Here is a 19168-nt window from a genome sequence, read left to right as displayed (position 1 = left end):
TTAGCTCACCTGACCCTGAACAAATTGATTCATAAGCATAAGATTCAGCCTGGAGCTTGCCATTTCAGTCAACAGGACATCTTGATTGGGTTTTTCTTCGAAATAAATGTCTGTTCTATCATCTCTTACTCTGCATCCACTACTCCTGTGTTTGTGCATTTGCATTCACTTTCTATTGCATCCACATTTGGTCTAAATCTCATGTATCCTGAATTGGCAGCTGGTTTAGCACACTGTCTTGTGACTTCTAATCAAGAGAGTCAGTGGGAGGCAATTTAAGCTATTCTCAGGCAGAGGGAGCCATCTGCTACAATAAAATCACGCTTGAGCAGGATATTTCTGTGCCCTTATTTCTTCAAATTTGCTGAGAAAGTTTTGCCCTATGTGCAAATTAGTGTGTGTAAATGACTTAAACATGTCTACTGTGTGGTTTTGCAGAACTGGAACAGACTTGCTTTCTGTCCTATCTACTTACTTTACCGCTCTGTGATGCATTTACATGGACAAAATTATAGCTTTAACATTCTTAGTTCTCATCAGGCATCTTGTAAATTGTTTTTTACAAATACCTAAAGAGAGAACCTTAGCTGAGAAATGAATTACTCTGTTGGCTGGTAAAATTCAAGTTAAATATATTGTATAAAGCTTAGTGGAGTTGCATAAATTTGATTTTTCTTAAGTGCTTGTTCTGTAATGCACAGTTTAAAGTCAGCAGGACCATCCTGAATTCTCCATATTTGACAGGAATTATGCTATCTTTATGTTCGTAGAAATGAAACACTCACCACAAATTTTAGTAAGTTGTTACAGGCGTTAATTATCCTCACCGTGGGAAAAACAAGTTTCTAGTCTGAATTTGCCTCAATTCAACTTCCCAACATTGGGTTGCACTAGATCTTTGTTGGATAGATTGAATAATTTTCTGTTACTTATCTGTGTGGAAACATATTTAAACATAGACAGATCAAGTTGTCTATTAATCTTTCAAGTTGAATCATTTGAACTCCTGGAGTCTGTCACTGTAAGGCATAATCATTCCTGTAGCTTTTCTCTGAACCATCTTCTATTAACATTTTTCTTGAATTGTGGACTCTAGATCTGAACTTGAGATCCCAATAGCAGTTGCACCAGTGTCAAATTCAGAGGTAATATAACACCAATGGGCAACCTAGGCTAGTGAGTGGGCTGCACACATGGTCTTCCTTCATCTCTATGGGCTGCAAGGTTATTGTAACAAAGACAATCTCCTGAGTCTGTTTGCATACCTGGAATTTGCAGGGTGTGCTGATTGACCCATAGCAGTGTTTTGATTGGATGCAGAGAGGGCATAGGACTCTAACAGTCATTGTGTGTGCACTCAGAAGGCACTTCATTTCATGTACCCATGCCTTAATACCAGTAGGGAAAAAAATGTATCTTTCTAGTTTAATCAAAATGTTGTACAGTGCCAAGTTAATTGACTTTTGTAACTCTATTCACTTCAGGTTTATTACTTATCAAGCAAACTTATAATCATATTACAAGTGTTCAATTATAACCAAGTAATACTTAGCAAAGTTCTAAGTTCATATAAATAATTACTTGTTTACAATATAGAAGCCTTGAGTGTATCTTGGTCAGCAGAGTGGTTAAAGGCACTCTTTTAGTGTCTGTGGTAAGAAGCCTTTGGGGTACAGTAAGAATTGCAGACAATTGCTTTCAGTAGAAGTAACATTAATGTATAAAGGAAAAATGTTGTTTGTATTTGTAGAACATCATCATGAAATGGGTACTTAAGATGAGGTACTTATTCTTGCAAGAAAAGGAAGGTGGTGACAAAAGTAAGAGAATGTGTGTGACATAGAAGTAACTTTGACTAGACCAAAACCCAGGACTTGTTTGCCTCATTTCAGGACTTCAAGACACATTTATGATTGCTTTGTGTGGTTAATAATCGCTATGGTAATGGCATGGTGTAGTGTTTTGGAATAACTTGAATTCATTGTTTTAAGGAAAAAATGGCATAGAATGACAAATGTGTGTTGTTTTTTGGTTTTGTTTCCCATAGGGAATATTTCCTAAATCTTTTATCCACATCAAAGAAGTTACTGTTGAAAAGAAAAGGTATTTCATTGCCATTGTTGCATTTGGTTAACTGACATGAATGAATTTTAGATTGTTATCTAAAATGCAAATAGATATTTACTTGGTACGTGTGTGTCTTCAGTTTATACTGGGCTTATATTAGTTGGGGAGTGGGAGTGGAATAACTAATTATGAACACACTTGAGACCTCATTTAAAAAGGATCAAAAAACAAATAACAATTTGAGATTGAGAATATCGGTATTAATAGTCATTTTATCTTCCTATGGAAGAGTCAACACAGTCTGAGATCTAACACTTCACTGTTCGTTTGTTAGGTTTTAATCATGCTAATTTGTTTCCCCCCCCCTTCTCCTTAGAAATACTGAGAACACAATACCTGCTGAAATTCCATTGGTGCAAGAAGTTACCATGACACTATGGGAGTGGGGCAGCATTTGGAAACAACTCTTTGTGGTGAGGGAAAAATTGTGCCATGACTGAAAAGAAATGGCAAACTGGGGAGAAGAATGCTTGGTATGTGTGGATGCTGCATTATGCATGTTCAAGAGGCTTATTTATATCTATCAAGTGGTCATTGTAGTTGTCTTTGTTTTTATTTCTGTCGTACAAGGTAGGGATTTAATTAAGAAATGATTTCCTCATTTAATCATTTGGATCAAACAGTATTCTCAACTGGTATTAAAGTTTTAAGACATGGCTTACAATTGTTGCTTAGAAATAGTTGAACTTCATGCTATTAGCTAATTAGTCTTTGGAATCTGTCTAATTTTGCATAAGGCCAGTGCAGCATGTGGGCTTCAGGGAGGAGGTGGCGGGAAGTAGAACTGATCAGAACACTTGGAATAGTTTTTCATCTGAAAATGCCAAATTGTCAAAACTGATGGTCATTGGAAATGTGTCTCTGGCTCAGGATAGAGCCGCAAATGCGAGGAGGGCAAGATGGGGGAGAGTCGAGAATAGTCAGTTGGTTAGGACATCCACTGTTGACATGTGGGACCTTGATTCAAGGCCCTCCTAAGAATGTCACCCAGAGAGGCTACCAATCTCCATCTTGCCAACAATTCATTGTTATGCCTCTTTGTTATACTGAAGAACCCTTTTTTATCGTTCAATATTTTTCCCTTTGCTCCAGTGAAAGTACTTGGACTCTGGCAAGAGACTTGATGAATCTCCTTTTTGGTAAACAAAACATTTTTTTTAATTCAGAGTAATAAGCAACTTTTGAATAATTCTTGTGGATTTTTGCACCCTCTCCAGATTTACATGTTTGAAAAAAAGTGGACACCAGAACTTTGTCTTGATATTGGTCTCGCCAGTGCTGCATACGGATGTAGTATAACCTCCCATATCCCAGTTCTGTACCTGGGGTTTTCTTCCCATGCAGAGTGCATTCCCTTTAACCTGGGAAATTACAGAAAACGGAGCTACCCCCATTCTCCACCCAATCACACAATTACAATCCCTGCACTTTGAACCCTAGCAATGAAGAGGTAAAACTATTTTGAGCTGAATGCCTAGTAAAGAGTGAAGGAGAATATAGGAAGATGAAATGAAGTCAAGTCTTAAACATGTAAATGTTTTGTATTTCAGGCAAACAAAAAAGAGCGCTTCCGACTGGTGCAATTAATGATGTATGACTTAATGGAGTGGAGGTCACAGCTCCTGTCAGGAACTCTGCCAAAAGATGAACTTAAAGAACTCAAACAGAAAGTCACATCCAAAATTGATTATGGCAACAAGTAAGCTTTTTTTTTTGTTGATCTAAACTAGTACTGGGAACCACTACTTTATTTCCAGGGGTGTCAGTTGTACAGAGTTCTACAGTGAAGGGTCACTTCTGCTGTTTCCCTAGCTCATGAATATTGGGTTCCTACCCCACTTTTCTCGTTAGACCACTCCCCTCTATCTTTGCTTCAGCATCAGGCTCCACATTCCCGTTCAGTCAAGGTCCCCTTTTCTTGAACAGGGCAATTCACTCCTCTATTTGGATTCAAACATTTTAATATGCTTGATCTCTGTTGCTCATGCAGACACACACAAATATTGGATCAATTCTAGGTTGAAGAAAGTTGTCATGGATTCATATATATTTTTTTCGTGTGTGTGTGTGTGTGTGAAATATATGTATATATATTTATATATACTTTGTGTGTGTGTGTGTGTGTGTGTGTGTGTGTATATAAAAATATATAAACACCCATTCCTCAACAACAAAGGCAATCTCTCATCTTCTATAAGATATCTGTTGGTTATTATGGCATGCTGCCACCTAAACAAGGCTGTTGAAATGCTATGGTCATGGGACAAGCTTAAGAACCTGAAGTGAACAAAATCCTGAGGAAGATATTGAGAGGAGGAAAGATTAAAAACAAAACAAAAAACATTTGAAGTTTCCTTGACTGGTGAGCACAGGGTAATCCAGGGGCAGAGTTGAGTGGTGATGTGTTGCCTCATGTGGCAGTGAGAATTTTGCAAACCAATTTCTTCTGGGTAGCAGACTTTTTACCTCTGTTCATTATCTTCACTTGGCCCAGTGGTAGTGGCAATTCCACGGTCTGCATATGACTGAACATCCTGAGCTGTCTGTGGTCTGTATTGACTGTAACTTAAGCAGCAGAAGTTAAATGTACTAAGCCTGCAGTGATTGTGCCCAGAGAACCAGGGATTAAATTGTCCTCCATTTCAAATGGGGTGAAGGGCTTCATTTTACTGAAAGAGTTTGTTCATTTTCCCATGCAGTAGCTTGTTCTCACATATGGAATACGTTGCCTAGGGAGGTTGTAAAGTCTCCATTATTGGAGATATTTGAGCAGGTTAGATAAACATCTGCCAGGGATGATCTAGACAGTGCCTAGACCTGCTGTGAGGGTAGCGGACTAGATCTGATCTCTCAAAATCCCATCCAGTTCTAGTATTTTCTGTTTCTATAAAAGCTGTGTTCCAGTTCAGACACTGCTGCTACCACTGTGCGACATTTCTGCCAAGTCTGCCCACAAGCTTCTTTGGGTGTCAATCTCTTAACATTAACGTATTCAGCACTTTCCCACTTAGGTCTGAATGTTTAGGTTGGGGAGTTGACATTTGAGACGGATCATCTGAGATACAATGCTCCATAACCAAGGTTGCAATTTGATGATGAATAATAGTTTGATCACTGAAAGCAAATTGTGCATTCACAACACTACACAAACAAGTACAAAGCATGATCAATTGGTCTATGAATCAGATTTATCTTTACAATTGATAACAGCTGATTTTGTCAAACTAGGTGGTAGCCTGTTAGGTGGAGAACTGAATTATTAAATTTAGCTCTTAGCACTGGCCCCCACCGCAGTCTGACAACTTCAAATCCTCTACCATCTGTAGACTCAGCAGAACATGACATGGATACAGAGGTATTTTCTTCATTTCAGTCTGTAGATAGTTCAGTGCAATCATTTGTTCATTCAAACTTAAGAAACCAACTGAGACTTGAAAAAGCAGGAAAGCTTCTTTTCCACTTTCAATATATGAACAAATATTAGGTGTGAAAGGATATCTAATGTTTCTCAAATCTTGAAAGACATGGGGAAGAAACAGAGTTTAATTTGTTAACAAAAGGGTAATAATTCTTTGTTTTAATTTTAAATGAACAACACACTTTTTTCTTATTTAAACAATCCCATTTTTTACATTTTAATTGAACTTACATTTCTATCCAGTTAAAGCATAATACAAGGAAAAATCATTAAGTAAATGGAAAAATCCTCATTCACCTTTGTCTAACAAGGTAAAAATGTAACAAAGGGGCATCTGAATAAAATAAGTTAAGCTCCAGAGTTACCTAAATGTATACATGTTGTCCTGGTTAGCCATAAGAAGCATCAAATGCAATGTAAAGACTATAGTTAGTTACAAAAATATGTTTCAGTGGTTCTCAACTAATGAGAATCTACCTTTACTTTTATTTTCCAATGGACAAATCTAAAAGCTGGTTAAAATAACAATTTAAATCAGGGTTCTCTGCTTGCTGGTTGAAATCACAGTGACAACTGGCCATTGATAATTTAGTGACTTGAATTTAAATCTGTTTACCCTGGAGGAGGCTCAAGTGCTGGAGGTGGAAAGTGTCAGTTTGAAAGGGGGCGATGAGGAAGTGAGGTGGTGCAAAGGGGAGTGAGAAGGTGCTGGGGGCAGAATGGGGTACCTGGGGGTGGAGCATGATGTGGTGCCAAAAGAAAAGTGCTGGGGCACAGTTTGTTCCTTCCAAGTACAGCAGGGCTCTTGGAATAAGCTCAAAACTGGAATAGGGCGGACTTCAGCCTATGGGAAAGGCACCTTATGGTGAGGTGCATGGAGTCTTGAGAAAGTGAGGTGCTAAGTGAAGAAGAAGGGAGCCAGCTTGTTGGTGGGGTGAATCAAGGGTTCTGGAGAGGAGAAGTCTAAAGACAAGTGTGAAAGACACAAGGAAGGTGGAGGAGGTGAGGAATGTGTGATAGAGGAAGGGAATTTGAGAGTGGGTTGAAGCCAAATGGAACAGGTTGAGGGCGGGTCCACACTGGACCTGAAAGTCTATCTAGATAAGAGGACTCTATCACAAGATTGCCCTTAACCTGTTACATTTGGCTTCAACCCTCTGTCATAATCCCTTCCTCTGCCACGTATTTCCCACCTTCTCTATCTTCCTTGTGTCTTTCACAATTGTCTTGGGAGTCACCTAGGATCTGCTTATCTGGCCATCCTCACTGAAGAAGGTCAATGGGAGAAACTCTCCTGTCAACCTTCCTTACTCCTTGAGATAATGGATAAGTGTAGATGTACCCTGAGTGGAACAGTGTGACAAGAAATTGGAGGAAACCGATGGACAAGGATATGTCATCATCCTTCAAGAGAAGGCTTATATCTTAATAAGGAAGAAGAGGCAAAGTCTTCATGAAATCTACTGGTGGTTTGGGTTTTGATCAATTTTATACAATAAGCACTTGGATACTCTAGGGATAAGTGGCAGCACGAAATCCTAATATGGGTACGTAAAGGGAACACCCAAGCTTGAAATAAAACCTGTGGAACGATGTTTTCTTGCTAAGTAGCTACAATGAAACAGTGTAATCATATGTGTTACATAAATTATAGATGGTCTCCTTGTTTTATTGAACAGCACTGACTACTTCTAAATTCCGATCAGTTTATTATGAATCCAATTTCAAAGGCAGTTGAATGTAATGTTTTCTAGAAGAAAACAATCATTTCTTAGAGTGCTACTTTTTTAATCTTTGCAGGATACTGGAGCTAGATCTAATAGTTAGAGATGAAGATGGAAATATCTTGGATCCAGACAAAACCAGTGTCATTAGCCTGTTTCATGCACATGAAGAAGCTACCAATAAAATTACAGAGCGAATTAAGGAAGAAATGGTATGACCAACTTGCCAAAATTGGCCCTTCCTTTCAGAAAGTGTTAATTCACCGTGTTTTAAACAAAGGCCTTGATATGTCTCCCATTAAAACCAATATAAGTTTTGCCACTGATTTAAACAAGCAGCTTCTGATCCTTAATTGATATATTAAAAAATGTCACCTCAGCTATAAATGTATACTTTGCTTTACATGAGTCTCAAAATTTGCCTGATTAATGGTGATTTCTGCAAGTTTATCCATGCATTGAAACAGAGGGAAAAAGTGCAGCTGTTCATCTAGCCCAACTGCTTAGAATAGACATAGGAGGGTTAATGACAGATATTGAATTAAATACTCAATACTCAGAGCCTAAAATACAGTTTTAAAATAAATGGCTAGGTTCCTATGTGGTGTGTAGAATTGCTGCTCTTGCTGAATTTGTCTACTTGCCTGGGGTTTGGGAGCTTTATTTAGGTGTGAAGTCTTTGAAAACACTGGCTATAGGATATTAAGCTATTACCAATTTGTTGGTCTGACAGAGCCAAGAGATTGCATTCTAATGAGAAAGGAAGTTGGTAAACTTAAGAATTCTTGGTACACTTGCTGCTGAACTCCAGATATAAGTGATATAGGCGACCCTCTAATGTTTCCATCAGCGTTTGCACCTTCTGTCACTTGTGGAAACCTCAGAGGGTCTCCAATATATATTTACTTTTAGGAACTACAGGAAAAGTGTAGGGTCTGAAAAGAAAGTACAATGCCCACAGTTGGTGATTTCTTTATGTAACATCTGTAATTGGCTCTGCCAGTTAAGGTTTGGTTTAGCCACTCTCCAGCAACATCACAGAAGAGGAGATCTATTGATCGAAGTCTCAGTCCAAGAAGACTTTTGATGGCAGTCCAGGAACAGGTTCAGGCTGTGAATGTGTTTGAACTTCTTATGCACTCTCTGGCATCTTACAGATGTATAGCAAAGTGGTTAGGTAATAGAAAACACTGAAGTGTGACAAGTATTTTAGTTTAATTTCTATCCTCCTATGTTGCATTAATCTGGAACAGAATTGTGCCTTTTCAGAAGAAACTTGAATATACAGAGGTAAGCGCAGGTCTTGGTGGCATTCAAATAAGTTTGGTCTAACTTGTAATTTCCTCCTTGTGCAGTCAAAGGACCAGCCAGACTATGGAACGTACTCCCGAATGTCCTCTTCCCCCACCCACAGCCTTTATGTCTTTGTAAGAAACTTTGTATGCCGAATAGGAGAGGATGCAGAACTCTTCATGTCCTTATATGATCCCCAGAAACACACAGTCATAAGGTAGGCTATATTATTTTTCACTGAAGTATCAATAATAAAGTGAGTTGGGCATATTAAAGAGGGAATGTAATGGCCAATGCACATACCAAGTGGAAAGCAGGGGAAGAAGAGTAATCCTCAAAAGAAACTTTTTAAAGAAAAAGCACATGTATCTCTGTGATGCTAGGCTGGAATATTGTGTGATACTAAACAACCAAAGTATATTGAGAGCAAATGGACTGGATGATCTTGGTTTGTGTGCTCTGAAATCTTAGGTGATTGTTGGTCTTGCTCCACAGCTGACTGATTACAGCATTGTGTCAGATTTGTTTGTTTAGCATTTGTTCACCCTTCATTTGGAATAAACCTCTTGCAGTTGATGTAGCAAGTGGGGCATGAAATTTTGTAAGTTCTGGATGACTGATCAGAGTCCAGCCATAATCAACATGATCAGAATGATGGCACATTTGGGCAGAACCGGAACTGGCTGTTCAAATGTCAAGGTCAGTGTTATTGCTGGTGGGCAGACAAACTCAAGGAGGCTACTGAGATTTAGATGGACAGGTCGCTGCTGTGAAAAATGTTCCTTCGCCTCATTGCCAAAACAGAGGCTTTTGCAACCAGCAGTGGAAAATTAAAACATTAGGCCATGAACTGATAAAATGTATTTTAATTATGAGGGTTTCCATCACTTTGACTGTCAATGCCTAGATGATTAGTAAGTGTGATGCAGTGAGCCCAGAGGGCAGCAGGAGACTGATAGATATGAGGCATATAAACTCTGGGATGATCAAGGCCTTATTCACTGTGGATTAGGGGAAGTTACTACAGGGATGTTGGAGTACCTGGAGCCTGGTAAGTCCCTTCTAAAGACCTAGTAAACCCTCCCCTTAGACAGAGGAAGGGAATGAGAGCTGACTAGAGTTTGGAGGAGTATTCCTATTTAGTATTTCATATTGTTATTTATTGCAGAGGAAGGGAAACCCTGTCCAAACAGACCAGGGGGAATACCCAGCTGAGAGAAGGGAGGGAAACTTTATCCAAAGGAAAGAGAGGGACTGAAGAATCTGAAGGGACTGGAACCTGCACTTAGATGGCCAACCAAGGTCCCTTCCTCTCCCCCACTGGGATACTAACAGAGCCCAAGAATGGGACAATAGCTAGTACCCTGACTCACTGAATCAATGAAATGCACAGGACCTACAACAATAGCATCAGCCTCTTTCCACATATGGAAGAAATGCTATCATATGTAGGAGCATATAGGAAAGCCAAGAAACTAAAACTGAAATCCAATTTTTGTACCAGAACAATAAGACACATACATAAGATGTACACACATGCTTCCTTTCTATTGAGTAATTATTGTATTTGGATTATACATGAAACTGGCAATAAATTCTCAGATTTAAAGGTTGAAAAACTGGATTCATTTTTTGTCCAGTTGTATGTTTTTGATAAAACTAGTAATGTGCTGTACACTTGTATAAGGAGACTTCCTCCTTTCTGAATGGGAAGGCAGTACACAAGGGGTAAAATTAAATAGGGACAGGTCCCGAACTCGTGGAGTCTGGTGCAGTGGAACTCAGTAGAGTTGCACCTTTTTTCCTTGAGGTCTTGGCCTTTGTGGCTTTGTAGCTGTGCGCATCCTACTACCCTCTTCAACCAGTTACTCTGGGCAGGGCCTTCTGCCACTACTGCAAAAGTGGCTGGCTGGAGGCTGCTGGTAATGTGAGAGCAATATTAGGCCAAACTCTGCTCGGTTCTATACACACGTGTAATAAAGAAGACAGCCTTAATGCCAAAGCCCTGACTGACTAGGTGCATGATGCAACAGGAGATGTAAAACAACAACTGGGGGCTGAAAGAAGAAGACACATGCTGGAACTATTTTTGTATAATAAACTGCAGTCATAGGACACAAACTTGCTTTCACTGTTCATAAATGAGTAGTTACAGCAACTAGGAACACTTAAAGAGGCATCTGAAAGTGAACAATGTAATTGCATTGTCATTTTTGAGGGGGTTGGGAAGTTATTCACATGCATGGGGAGTAGCCAGAGGAAAGAAGAAAGACAGTTGAGTGAAAATTCAACTAGTGGTTGGTGGAGTCAGTCATGACTGGCAAGTTTTTCTTATACATTTTTTATTGTTCTGGAAGCTTTAAATTATATTTTTGATGAGCAAAACAGTAACATATGTTTGTGTCTGAGGAGTGTTATCCCATAGTGTGCAACTTTCATTGATGCCTTTTAATAATCTTTGTATTTGAAAAAAGGTGCCATTTGACTGTTAATTTCCCAATTTATATTTTCACTTGGATGGGTGGTGAAGGGAGTCTTGCCAGGACCTTGGGCAAGGTGGGGTGGGGCTGGCTTTCTTCTCTCAGAAGGGTTGGGGCGCAAGCAGATGAGGTGGTAGCAGCAGTGGTGGCTGGGAGCCTCCAGCCTTTTAAATTGCTAGGTCCTGGGACAGTTGTCTCTTTCTGAACCCCAGAATTGCCTGTGATAAGAGTAAGATGTAAAATTATGATCAGATTCAGCTTTTACTTCATACTAGTTTTATACATTGCTGTGAAGTGGACCCCTTCTCCCCTTTAATCTAGACCTCAATTAATCATGGCATCATTAGGAAATTACTGTTATGAAGCCATATCACGGAGGAGACAAATCACTTTGGTATTTGCTTCCTTTGGATTATCCAAATTAAATGGCAGCCATGCTTAATGGCATTACTTGAATAGTACTTCTTAACTTACACTTGCATTCGGCTTCACTTTAATTTCTTCTTGGACAATATTGCTATGCCATGAATAAAAAGCTCAGCAAAGTTTAGACTCATAGCATTGTGTGATGTAAGAGGCTCGAAAGTGGTCCTGTTAGGAAAACTGATATCAAGATGAACTTACATTCATGTCGAATTGCTTGCCCCCAAACATTATAATGCTGTGTTCTGTAGTATTGATTTTTTTATATATCATTCCTTCCTTCCTTCCTTTTTTAGTTTCTATTAAACTTACATATCATAATTCACTTTCATTATGGTGGTTTCTCTGTCTTCATCTCAGCTTGTTCTTCTCAAATAGCTAATTTTTATGAAAAATCATCCTGGGTAAGATTTCCGTGTTACAGATGGAACCAAATCTGTGTCACCTTAGACAAGCAACAAACCATTTGGTTCAATTTACTGTTGATATGAGTAAGATGAACTGGTGTTTTGCTCTTGTAAAGAATGGTCTTTGAGGATTCACCTTGAATTCAAAAAGTCAATTTATAATGAAGAACAATTAAACATGAATTTTGGTTACACTTTGCTGAGAACTTTGGCTTTCTGATGGCAAAAGAGTTAGCCTTATTTTACCCCATGCCTTACTCAGCCAGCGGTAAGTTCTAAACATCAAGATCACGGAGAAGAGCAGAACAACGACCAATGGCTTGAAGTTAAAACCAGTCAAATTCAACTCAGTACTAAAGCAGACATTTAATGTTACTACTGAGAAGTGGTGTTTTAAAATAAAAATTTTAAACCTACACATTCAAATGGTCAAAACCAAAATATTAAAAATGGATAGTGTTGGGCTGACAAATCTGTTTCATAGATATCCAGAGCAGAAACTGAATACTTTTGCTTTGTCTTACTAAAATGATTTTGGAGTCCAGTTTTATGCATAAAAATGGCATTGCAATATTTTCTTTGGGTTGTGTACTTGCGTGTGAGTGTGGGGCAGGGAGTCCAAAGAAGGCTGGAACAATACCAAAGATGGAAGTGTTGAATCTAAAGATGGGGGACTATATGGCTTTCAGCCTGTGAGTGTTCTGCAGTAAATAGCATCACGGTACTTAATAGCACTTGTTTTAAAAGTGTCATTAACTAGTTATTACCTTCTCTTTCTAAACAGTGAAAATTACTTGGTGAGATGGGGGAGTAGAGGTTTTCCGAAGGAGATTGACATGCTCAACAATCTGAAAGTGGTGTTCACAGTGAGTAAGCATTTCTCACATTTGACTAGATTTTTTAACTTGAAAATAGGATTTTCCTTGCTAATGATCACTATCAGCATTTTTAGGTATTGGGTGGGGTGAGGTGGGGTGGCGATAGACTTGAGTGAGCTCAGAAAGGAAGTTTCAGGGATAGGCTGAATAGTAAGGTGAGAAGAGCACTGGCAGACTACCTCTGTTCGATGCTGAGATCACCTCTTGTTCTGACATGTTTGATTGACCTGTCTTACTTAATCAGACTTGAAGGGAAAATCATTTAAGTTGGGTCATTATAATTATAGTAATAATTTCAAGATGGAGAATGTTTATGCACTATGCTTATGGATATATTAACAAAGGAGTATAAAACGACATTGTAGGACAGACATAAATTATTTACATGAAGTTGTTTAGGATTTATTCAAATCCCTGAAGTTAATGTTCATATCCATACTAATGCAAATATCAAAATCGAGCAGAATTTCATTACTAAATGTTTAGACAGTGGGGTTTTTTTTATATATATATAATGTTAATTGACACCTACATCAAAGTTTCTTTAAACTGAGTTCTGCGGAACACTGGTATTCTGTGAACAACTTGTGGGCATGCTGCAAGGCTGATGGCATGTATTTTCTGTTGTTAAAACCAGGTACAATGTTACTGCTTCATTGTGATAACATAATTAAATTACTTCTTTTTGTTGTTGCTGTATATGTGGCTTTTAGGTCTGACAATTTTTTTTGAAGAAAAATTTCTTAGATGTTCCACATTAAAATATTATGTTTTAGTATTCCATGGCCTCAACAAGTTAAGAAACACTGATCTGCATCATTCAACAGTCATATTGTAGAAAAGTGGTTTACATTATAAATATGCAGAGAAATGAAGATGTAACTCAGTGTTGTTGACTCATAATGAGGAATTATCTAATCACCTTTGGGGGCCAACTTGTTTCCCCCATGAAATGTACCTGGAGAAAGTCCATACGTACAAAAGGTGGAAATAAGTGGTGGATGATGTAGATGTGGGAGGAAAGTATTTCTGCAAATTTCTCCTCCTTACTTTTGGAACCACATGATTCTGAGGTTCTAAAGCATCTCTTCCAAATGCGTGTCATGTCTAGTGACTGACAGACTCCCCAGAATTCTGGGCAAGGTGGGTGGGGCTGGCTCCATTCTCCCCAGTGGGGTGAGGCCTTAGGCAGAAGGGGCAGAGCTGCATCAGCTGGCCCTCAGCACCGTGTGGACTGTACCTGGCCCCCGTGCCACACAGAGAGTGCTTCCCGGGAGTCTGCAGCATACCATGGAAGTGCTCCAAAGACAGTTTAGGGGACCCAGGGTTCTGGCCATTGCTGCAGTAGCAACAGATGGAGCGCTGGGCCCTATTGAATTTCTAGGCCCTCAGGCAGTTACCCCCTTTGCCCCTTCCCCCCTCCCGCATTGGTGGGGCTGTCTATAACCAAGAATATCTTTAGATCCAGAAGTTTTTGCATCATTTAACTCTAGGGGGAGCAGATGCCAACTGCTGTGGCTCTTTTATTTAGAATCCCTGGCATTAGCAATGCTGGATGTTGGTGAAAAGAAATCTGGAGTTTTTTGTCTCCTTTCAGTCTCAGGTCTGTCCATTATTTGGAAAATCTCAAGTTTCATTTACAACAGGGGTGTGAGCCAAAGCTCATTGCAGTTGAGGGAAGCATAAATACTGTTTTTCACCTTTGATCTGAAACTCATTTAAACTTTGTATTTCATAGAATAGTAGAACAGCTCCTCACTTTTCCTCACATGCATTTTTGCCCTGCGAAGCATTTTGCCTGAGTCACATTGTAATATTGTCTCATTAAAAGTCCTGTGTTGAGCACCAGGAGGGTGTTTTATAACAAGGCGCCTGAATGCCCTTTCATTACAAAGATTTTTCATAAGCAAAATCAAATGCAAATATTGAAAAATAAGTTGAATTAAGATAAACCTAGCATCTTGAAAGCACACAATTAAATACACGTAATGTACAGCTTACATGAGTTGCTGTACTTAAGTTGAGCATTTTGTGACTGACTTTAGTTACACAACCTTAACATTGTATAGCCCTTCTGTATTTAATTTTGGCATAAAAGAAATTGCCTTTGCTTGATACTATTTAAATGTTCCCAGTTTGAATTTGAACTTAGCTTCTCGTTAAGGTTAGTTGTCTGCGAGAGGGGTCAGAGTTCACACTTTATTAGCAGACCACTATGGGGACACAATGAATTCGGACTATTTAAGGAGAAGCAGTATTGTTGATACTGTGAGTCTGTTAGAAATATCATGACTTTCTGGGACATCTGTGACTTTTGCAGCTGGCGTGGCTACAGTTGGAGTAGCTGGCCCCTGGGTGTGGTGGAGTGTTTGGTCTCTCAGGGGTCAGAAAAGCAGGTGGCTGAAGGTAGTCAGCCCCCATCACTGGAGCAGAGACCAGGCCTTGGTGCCCCGAAATCCAGGAGCAGATGAGACTTATTTGGAATTTTTATAGTAAAAATCATGGCCAGGACATGAATTTTTGTTTTGTTTTCCCATGACCTGTCCATGACTTCTACTAAAAATACCCAGGACTAAATCTTAACCTTAATTATTGACTACAGAAAAAGTCAGACATAGCATTAAACAGTTCCAGTACAACTTGAAAGTTCTGGATAGCAGCAAGTATCATCATCATCAGTAACCGTGGGCTCAGCGCCCGTTGGTGTCTAATGCCGCTCTCACTATTTCCTTCCATTTTTCCCTATCCGGTGCAGAGTGGCTCAGTTTCTGTAGACTGGCTCTGCACCAATCTACTATGTCATCTACCCATTCTCTGTGGGGTCTGCCTCTCCTATTCGAGCCGTCCATTATGCTGAATACTAGAGTCTTGATTTTTTTCGTTTGTCGTTCATTCTGCAAATATGTCCAAATAGTTGTAGCTTCCGTTTTATAACCTTCTGCAGCAGGTTCTCTTTTGGCGGTATCTTCCTATATAATTCCTCAGTGGTGACCTTCTGCATCCATCCTATTCTCAGAATCTTTCTATAACAACTCTTTTCGAACACCAATGTTCTTCTTTTCGAAACTTTTGTTGTCACCCATGTCTCACATCCGTACAACATGCTGCTGAATACACACGTTTTCAAGATGCCCAGCTTTGTTCTTAAGCTAATTGCTTTGCTTTTCCAGATCTTATCCATTGCCTTCAAACTCACTCTTGCTTTTGCTATTCTAGTTGCTATTTCCTTCTTACAGTCTAGATCATACGTTATGTTGCTCCCCAGATATGTGAACTTCCCTACATTTTCTAGGTCAATACCATCGACACTGATCGTCCTTCCTATTTCATTATCTCCAAATACCATTGTTTTTGTTTTATCAATGTTCATAATAAGTCCGCACCACTTCCCTCCTTTGTTTAACACCTGCACCGTTTTTGCTAGCTTCTCCTCATCTTCTTCAATGATAACTATATCATCTGCAGACCTCAAGTTGTTAATTCTTTACCCGAGCACAGATATTCCTTCTACCTCTTCCTCGATCTTGTCCATCATCACTCTCTCCAGATGTGCTATGAAGATACTTGGCGATATTGTATCTCCTTGTCTCATACCTCTACTTGTTTTAAACCAACTGCCTGCATGTTCTCCCCACTGCCTCTGCATTATCACTGATACCCTTCAACAACTGTATCAGTCTGCTGTGCACTCCGTATGACTCCAACACCGACCAAGTCACTTTCTGGTCTATACTGTCAAATGCCTTTTGAAAATTGATGAAGCAAGTGTATACGTTTTTGTTCTTTCATCGAGCCTTCTCCTCCATCAGTCTTAGTGCCAATATTTGCTGTATGGTACTTCTATCTTTTCTGAACCCTGCTTGCTCGTCTGCTGTATATTCTTCTATCCGTGATCTTAATCTTTCAGTCAGTATCATAATCAGCACCTTACCTAGATGATTCGTAAGGGCAATCGTTCTTCAGTTCTTGCACTGCAATGTACTTCCTTTCTTGGGTATTGTCACTAGCACAGGTCTTGTCCATTCCTTAGGAGCCTTGCTTTTATTCCATGCTGTATTACATAGTTGGTTTGTTTCCTGAATCATGCTTTCTCCACCATATTTGATTATCTCTCCTGTGATCTTATCATTTCCAAGGCTCTTGTTGTTCTTTACTTGTTTCACTACTTTTTCTACTTCCTCCTTCGAAATATTGGTCTTGTTCTTGATGCTCAGGGGAGATCTCTCTTTCAATTCTTCAATCAGTCTCTCTGAGACACTAGAGTCCAACTGTGCTTTGTACAGATCGGTGCAATAGCTCATCCATCACTGCACAATCTTCTCCCTGTTCATGAGCAGTTCTTCGTTCTCATCTTTGATCACCATCTGCTTCGGTTGCCATTTCCTAATAATATTCCTAATTGTTTTGTACACCTCCCTGGTCTTACATTTGTCATAATACCTCTGTATATCTTCACATTGATCTTCTAACCACTTCTCCTTATCCTTTCTGGCTGCTTTCCTTACCTCATTGCCTTTCATCCTATATTGGTGTTCTGCCATCTCAGAAACATCTCTTCTGATCTTCAAGCCTCTCTTCTCTTGAACCAACTTGAGTGTCTTCTGGCTAATCCACTTGTTATTGATCTTCTTCTGGAACAGTCTGCTCAATTACCTCTTCTATAGCGATGGCTATCCCTGCGACTCTCTTATCTCGTTTTTTCTCTGTGGCAATATTCTTAATCTTCTCTTTGAGCACTGTTCTGTATGCGTTCCCTGTTTCTTCCTCACATAGCCTCACTGCATATCTTCTTTTCTTAAATTGTGTCTTACATTTTCTTTTGAGTTTTATCTTGATGTTTGTGATCACTGGACTGTGGTCTGAGTCTATATCCGCTCCTTGGAAAGTTCAGTACTGCTGTACTGATGTTATCCATCTTCTTCTTATCAAAATCATGTCTACCATATTCTTGTACTTCCCATCATTTGATCACCACATCCACTTCCTACAGTCTTTTTGTTGGAGTCTTGTGTTGCAGATCACTATCTCATGCTCAGTAGCAAACTCTAGCAGTTTCTCACCTTGGTCGTTTCTTTCTCCATATCCAAACCTTCCCATGACCTTCATTATCTGTTGCAACCTTCACGTTCCTATCTCCTCCAATGGTCAACACACCTTTCTTCGGTATCTCCTCCTCCGTCTTTGTCAAGTCTTCATAGAATAGCTCAATCTCTTCCTCCGTACTGTCCAACGTGGGTGCATATGCCTGAATGACTGATGTTTAATGGTTTTGCTTCGAATCACGCTACCATCATTCTTGCACTCACCGGTTTGTATCCTAATAATGCTCTTCTAGGTGTTTTGCTAAGAAGGAATCCAACTCCTTCTTTGTTTCGTTTCCTGACCAAATGATTTTGCAACCGCATATCTCTCCTGATCCCATCCAACGCATCTCTGCCAGTCCAAGTATATCACAACGGTATCTCTCCATCTCCTTCCAAAGCAGCTCTAATTTTCCAGTTGCCCACAGTGTTCGGACATTCCATGTTCCAATGGATAGCATATGTGTCAGCTGCAATTTTCTTTCGGTAGCCAACTTATCGACCCAACCCTGATCGCTTGATTGGTATCATGGACCTTGTTTAGAATCATAGAATAGTAGGGCTGGAAGGGACCTCGAGAAGTCATCGAGTCTAGCCCCCTGCCCCAATGGCAGGACCAAGTGCTGTCTAAACCATCCCTGATAGACATCTATCTAAACTGTTCTTAACTATCTCTAGTGGTAGAGATTCCACAACCTCCCTTGGCAATTTATTCCACTTTTTGACCACCCTGACAGTTAGGAACTTTTTCCTAATGTCCAACCTAAACCTCCCTTGCTGCAGTTTGTCCATTGCTGCTTGCTCTATCCTCAGAGGTCAAAAAGAACAAGTTTTCTCCCTCCTCCTTATGACACCCTTTAAGATACCTGAACACCGCTATCATGTCTCCCCTCAATCTTCTCTCTTCCATACTAAACAAGACAATTCTTTCAATCTTTCTTCATAGGTCACATTCTCTAGACCTTTAATCATTCTTGTTGCTCTTTTCTGGACCTTCTCTAATTTCTCCACCTCTTTCTTGAACTGCGGTGCCCAGAACGGGACACAATACTCTAGCTGAGGCCTAACCAGCGTAGAGGAGAGCAGAAGAATGACTTCTCATGTCTTGTTCACAGCACACCTGTTAATGCATCCCAGAATCATGTTTGCTTTTTACACTGTTGACTCATTTAGCCTGTAGTCCACTATAACCCCTAGATCCCTTTCTGCTGTACTCATTCCTAGACAGCGTCTCCCCATTCTGTATGTGTGAAACTGATTGTTCCTTCCCAAGTGGAGCACTTTGCATTTGTCCTTATTAAACTTCATCCTGTTTACATCAGACCATTTCTCCAATT

The 19168-nt window shown here is 39.6% G+C and overlaps 1 protein-coding gene across 1 annotated transcript in view; it reads left to right on the top strand.

The window, feature by feature from the left end:
* Window positions 1-19168, top strand: part of DOCK2 (dedicator of cytokinesis 2) — a 454537-nt gene that overhangs the window by 15847 nt on the left and 419522 nt on the right. Inside the window, exons 4-9 of the mRNA XM_075010079.1 lie at window positions 2048-2103; window positions 2444-2540; window positions 3678-3826; window positions 7346-7481; window positions 8625-8779; window positions 12657-12738. Coding sequence (XP_074866180.1) covers window positions 2048-2103; window positions 2444-2540; window positions 3678-3826; window positions 7346-7481; window positions 8625-8779; window positions 12657-12738 — 675 coding nt within the window. The remainder of the gene's footprint in view (window positions 1-2047; window positions 2104-2443; window positions 2541-3677; window positions 3827-7345; window positions 7482-8624; window positions 8780-12656; window positions 12739-19168) is intronic.

Source organism: Carettochelys insculpta, chromosome 15, assembly GCF_033958435.1.
Source record: "Carettochelys insculpta isolate YL-2023 chromosome 15, ASM3395843v1, whole genome shotgun sequence".
In the NCBI taxonomy this organism is placed as follows: domain Eukaryota; kingdom Metazoa; phylum Chordata; order Testudines; family Carettochelyidae; genus Carettochelys; species Carettochelys insculpta.
The sequence above is the reverse complement of the archived record's forward strand: the minus strand, read 5'-3'. Positions and strand labels throughout refer to the sequence as shown.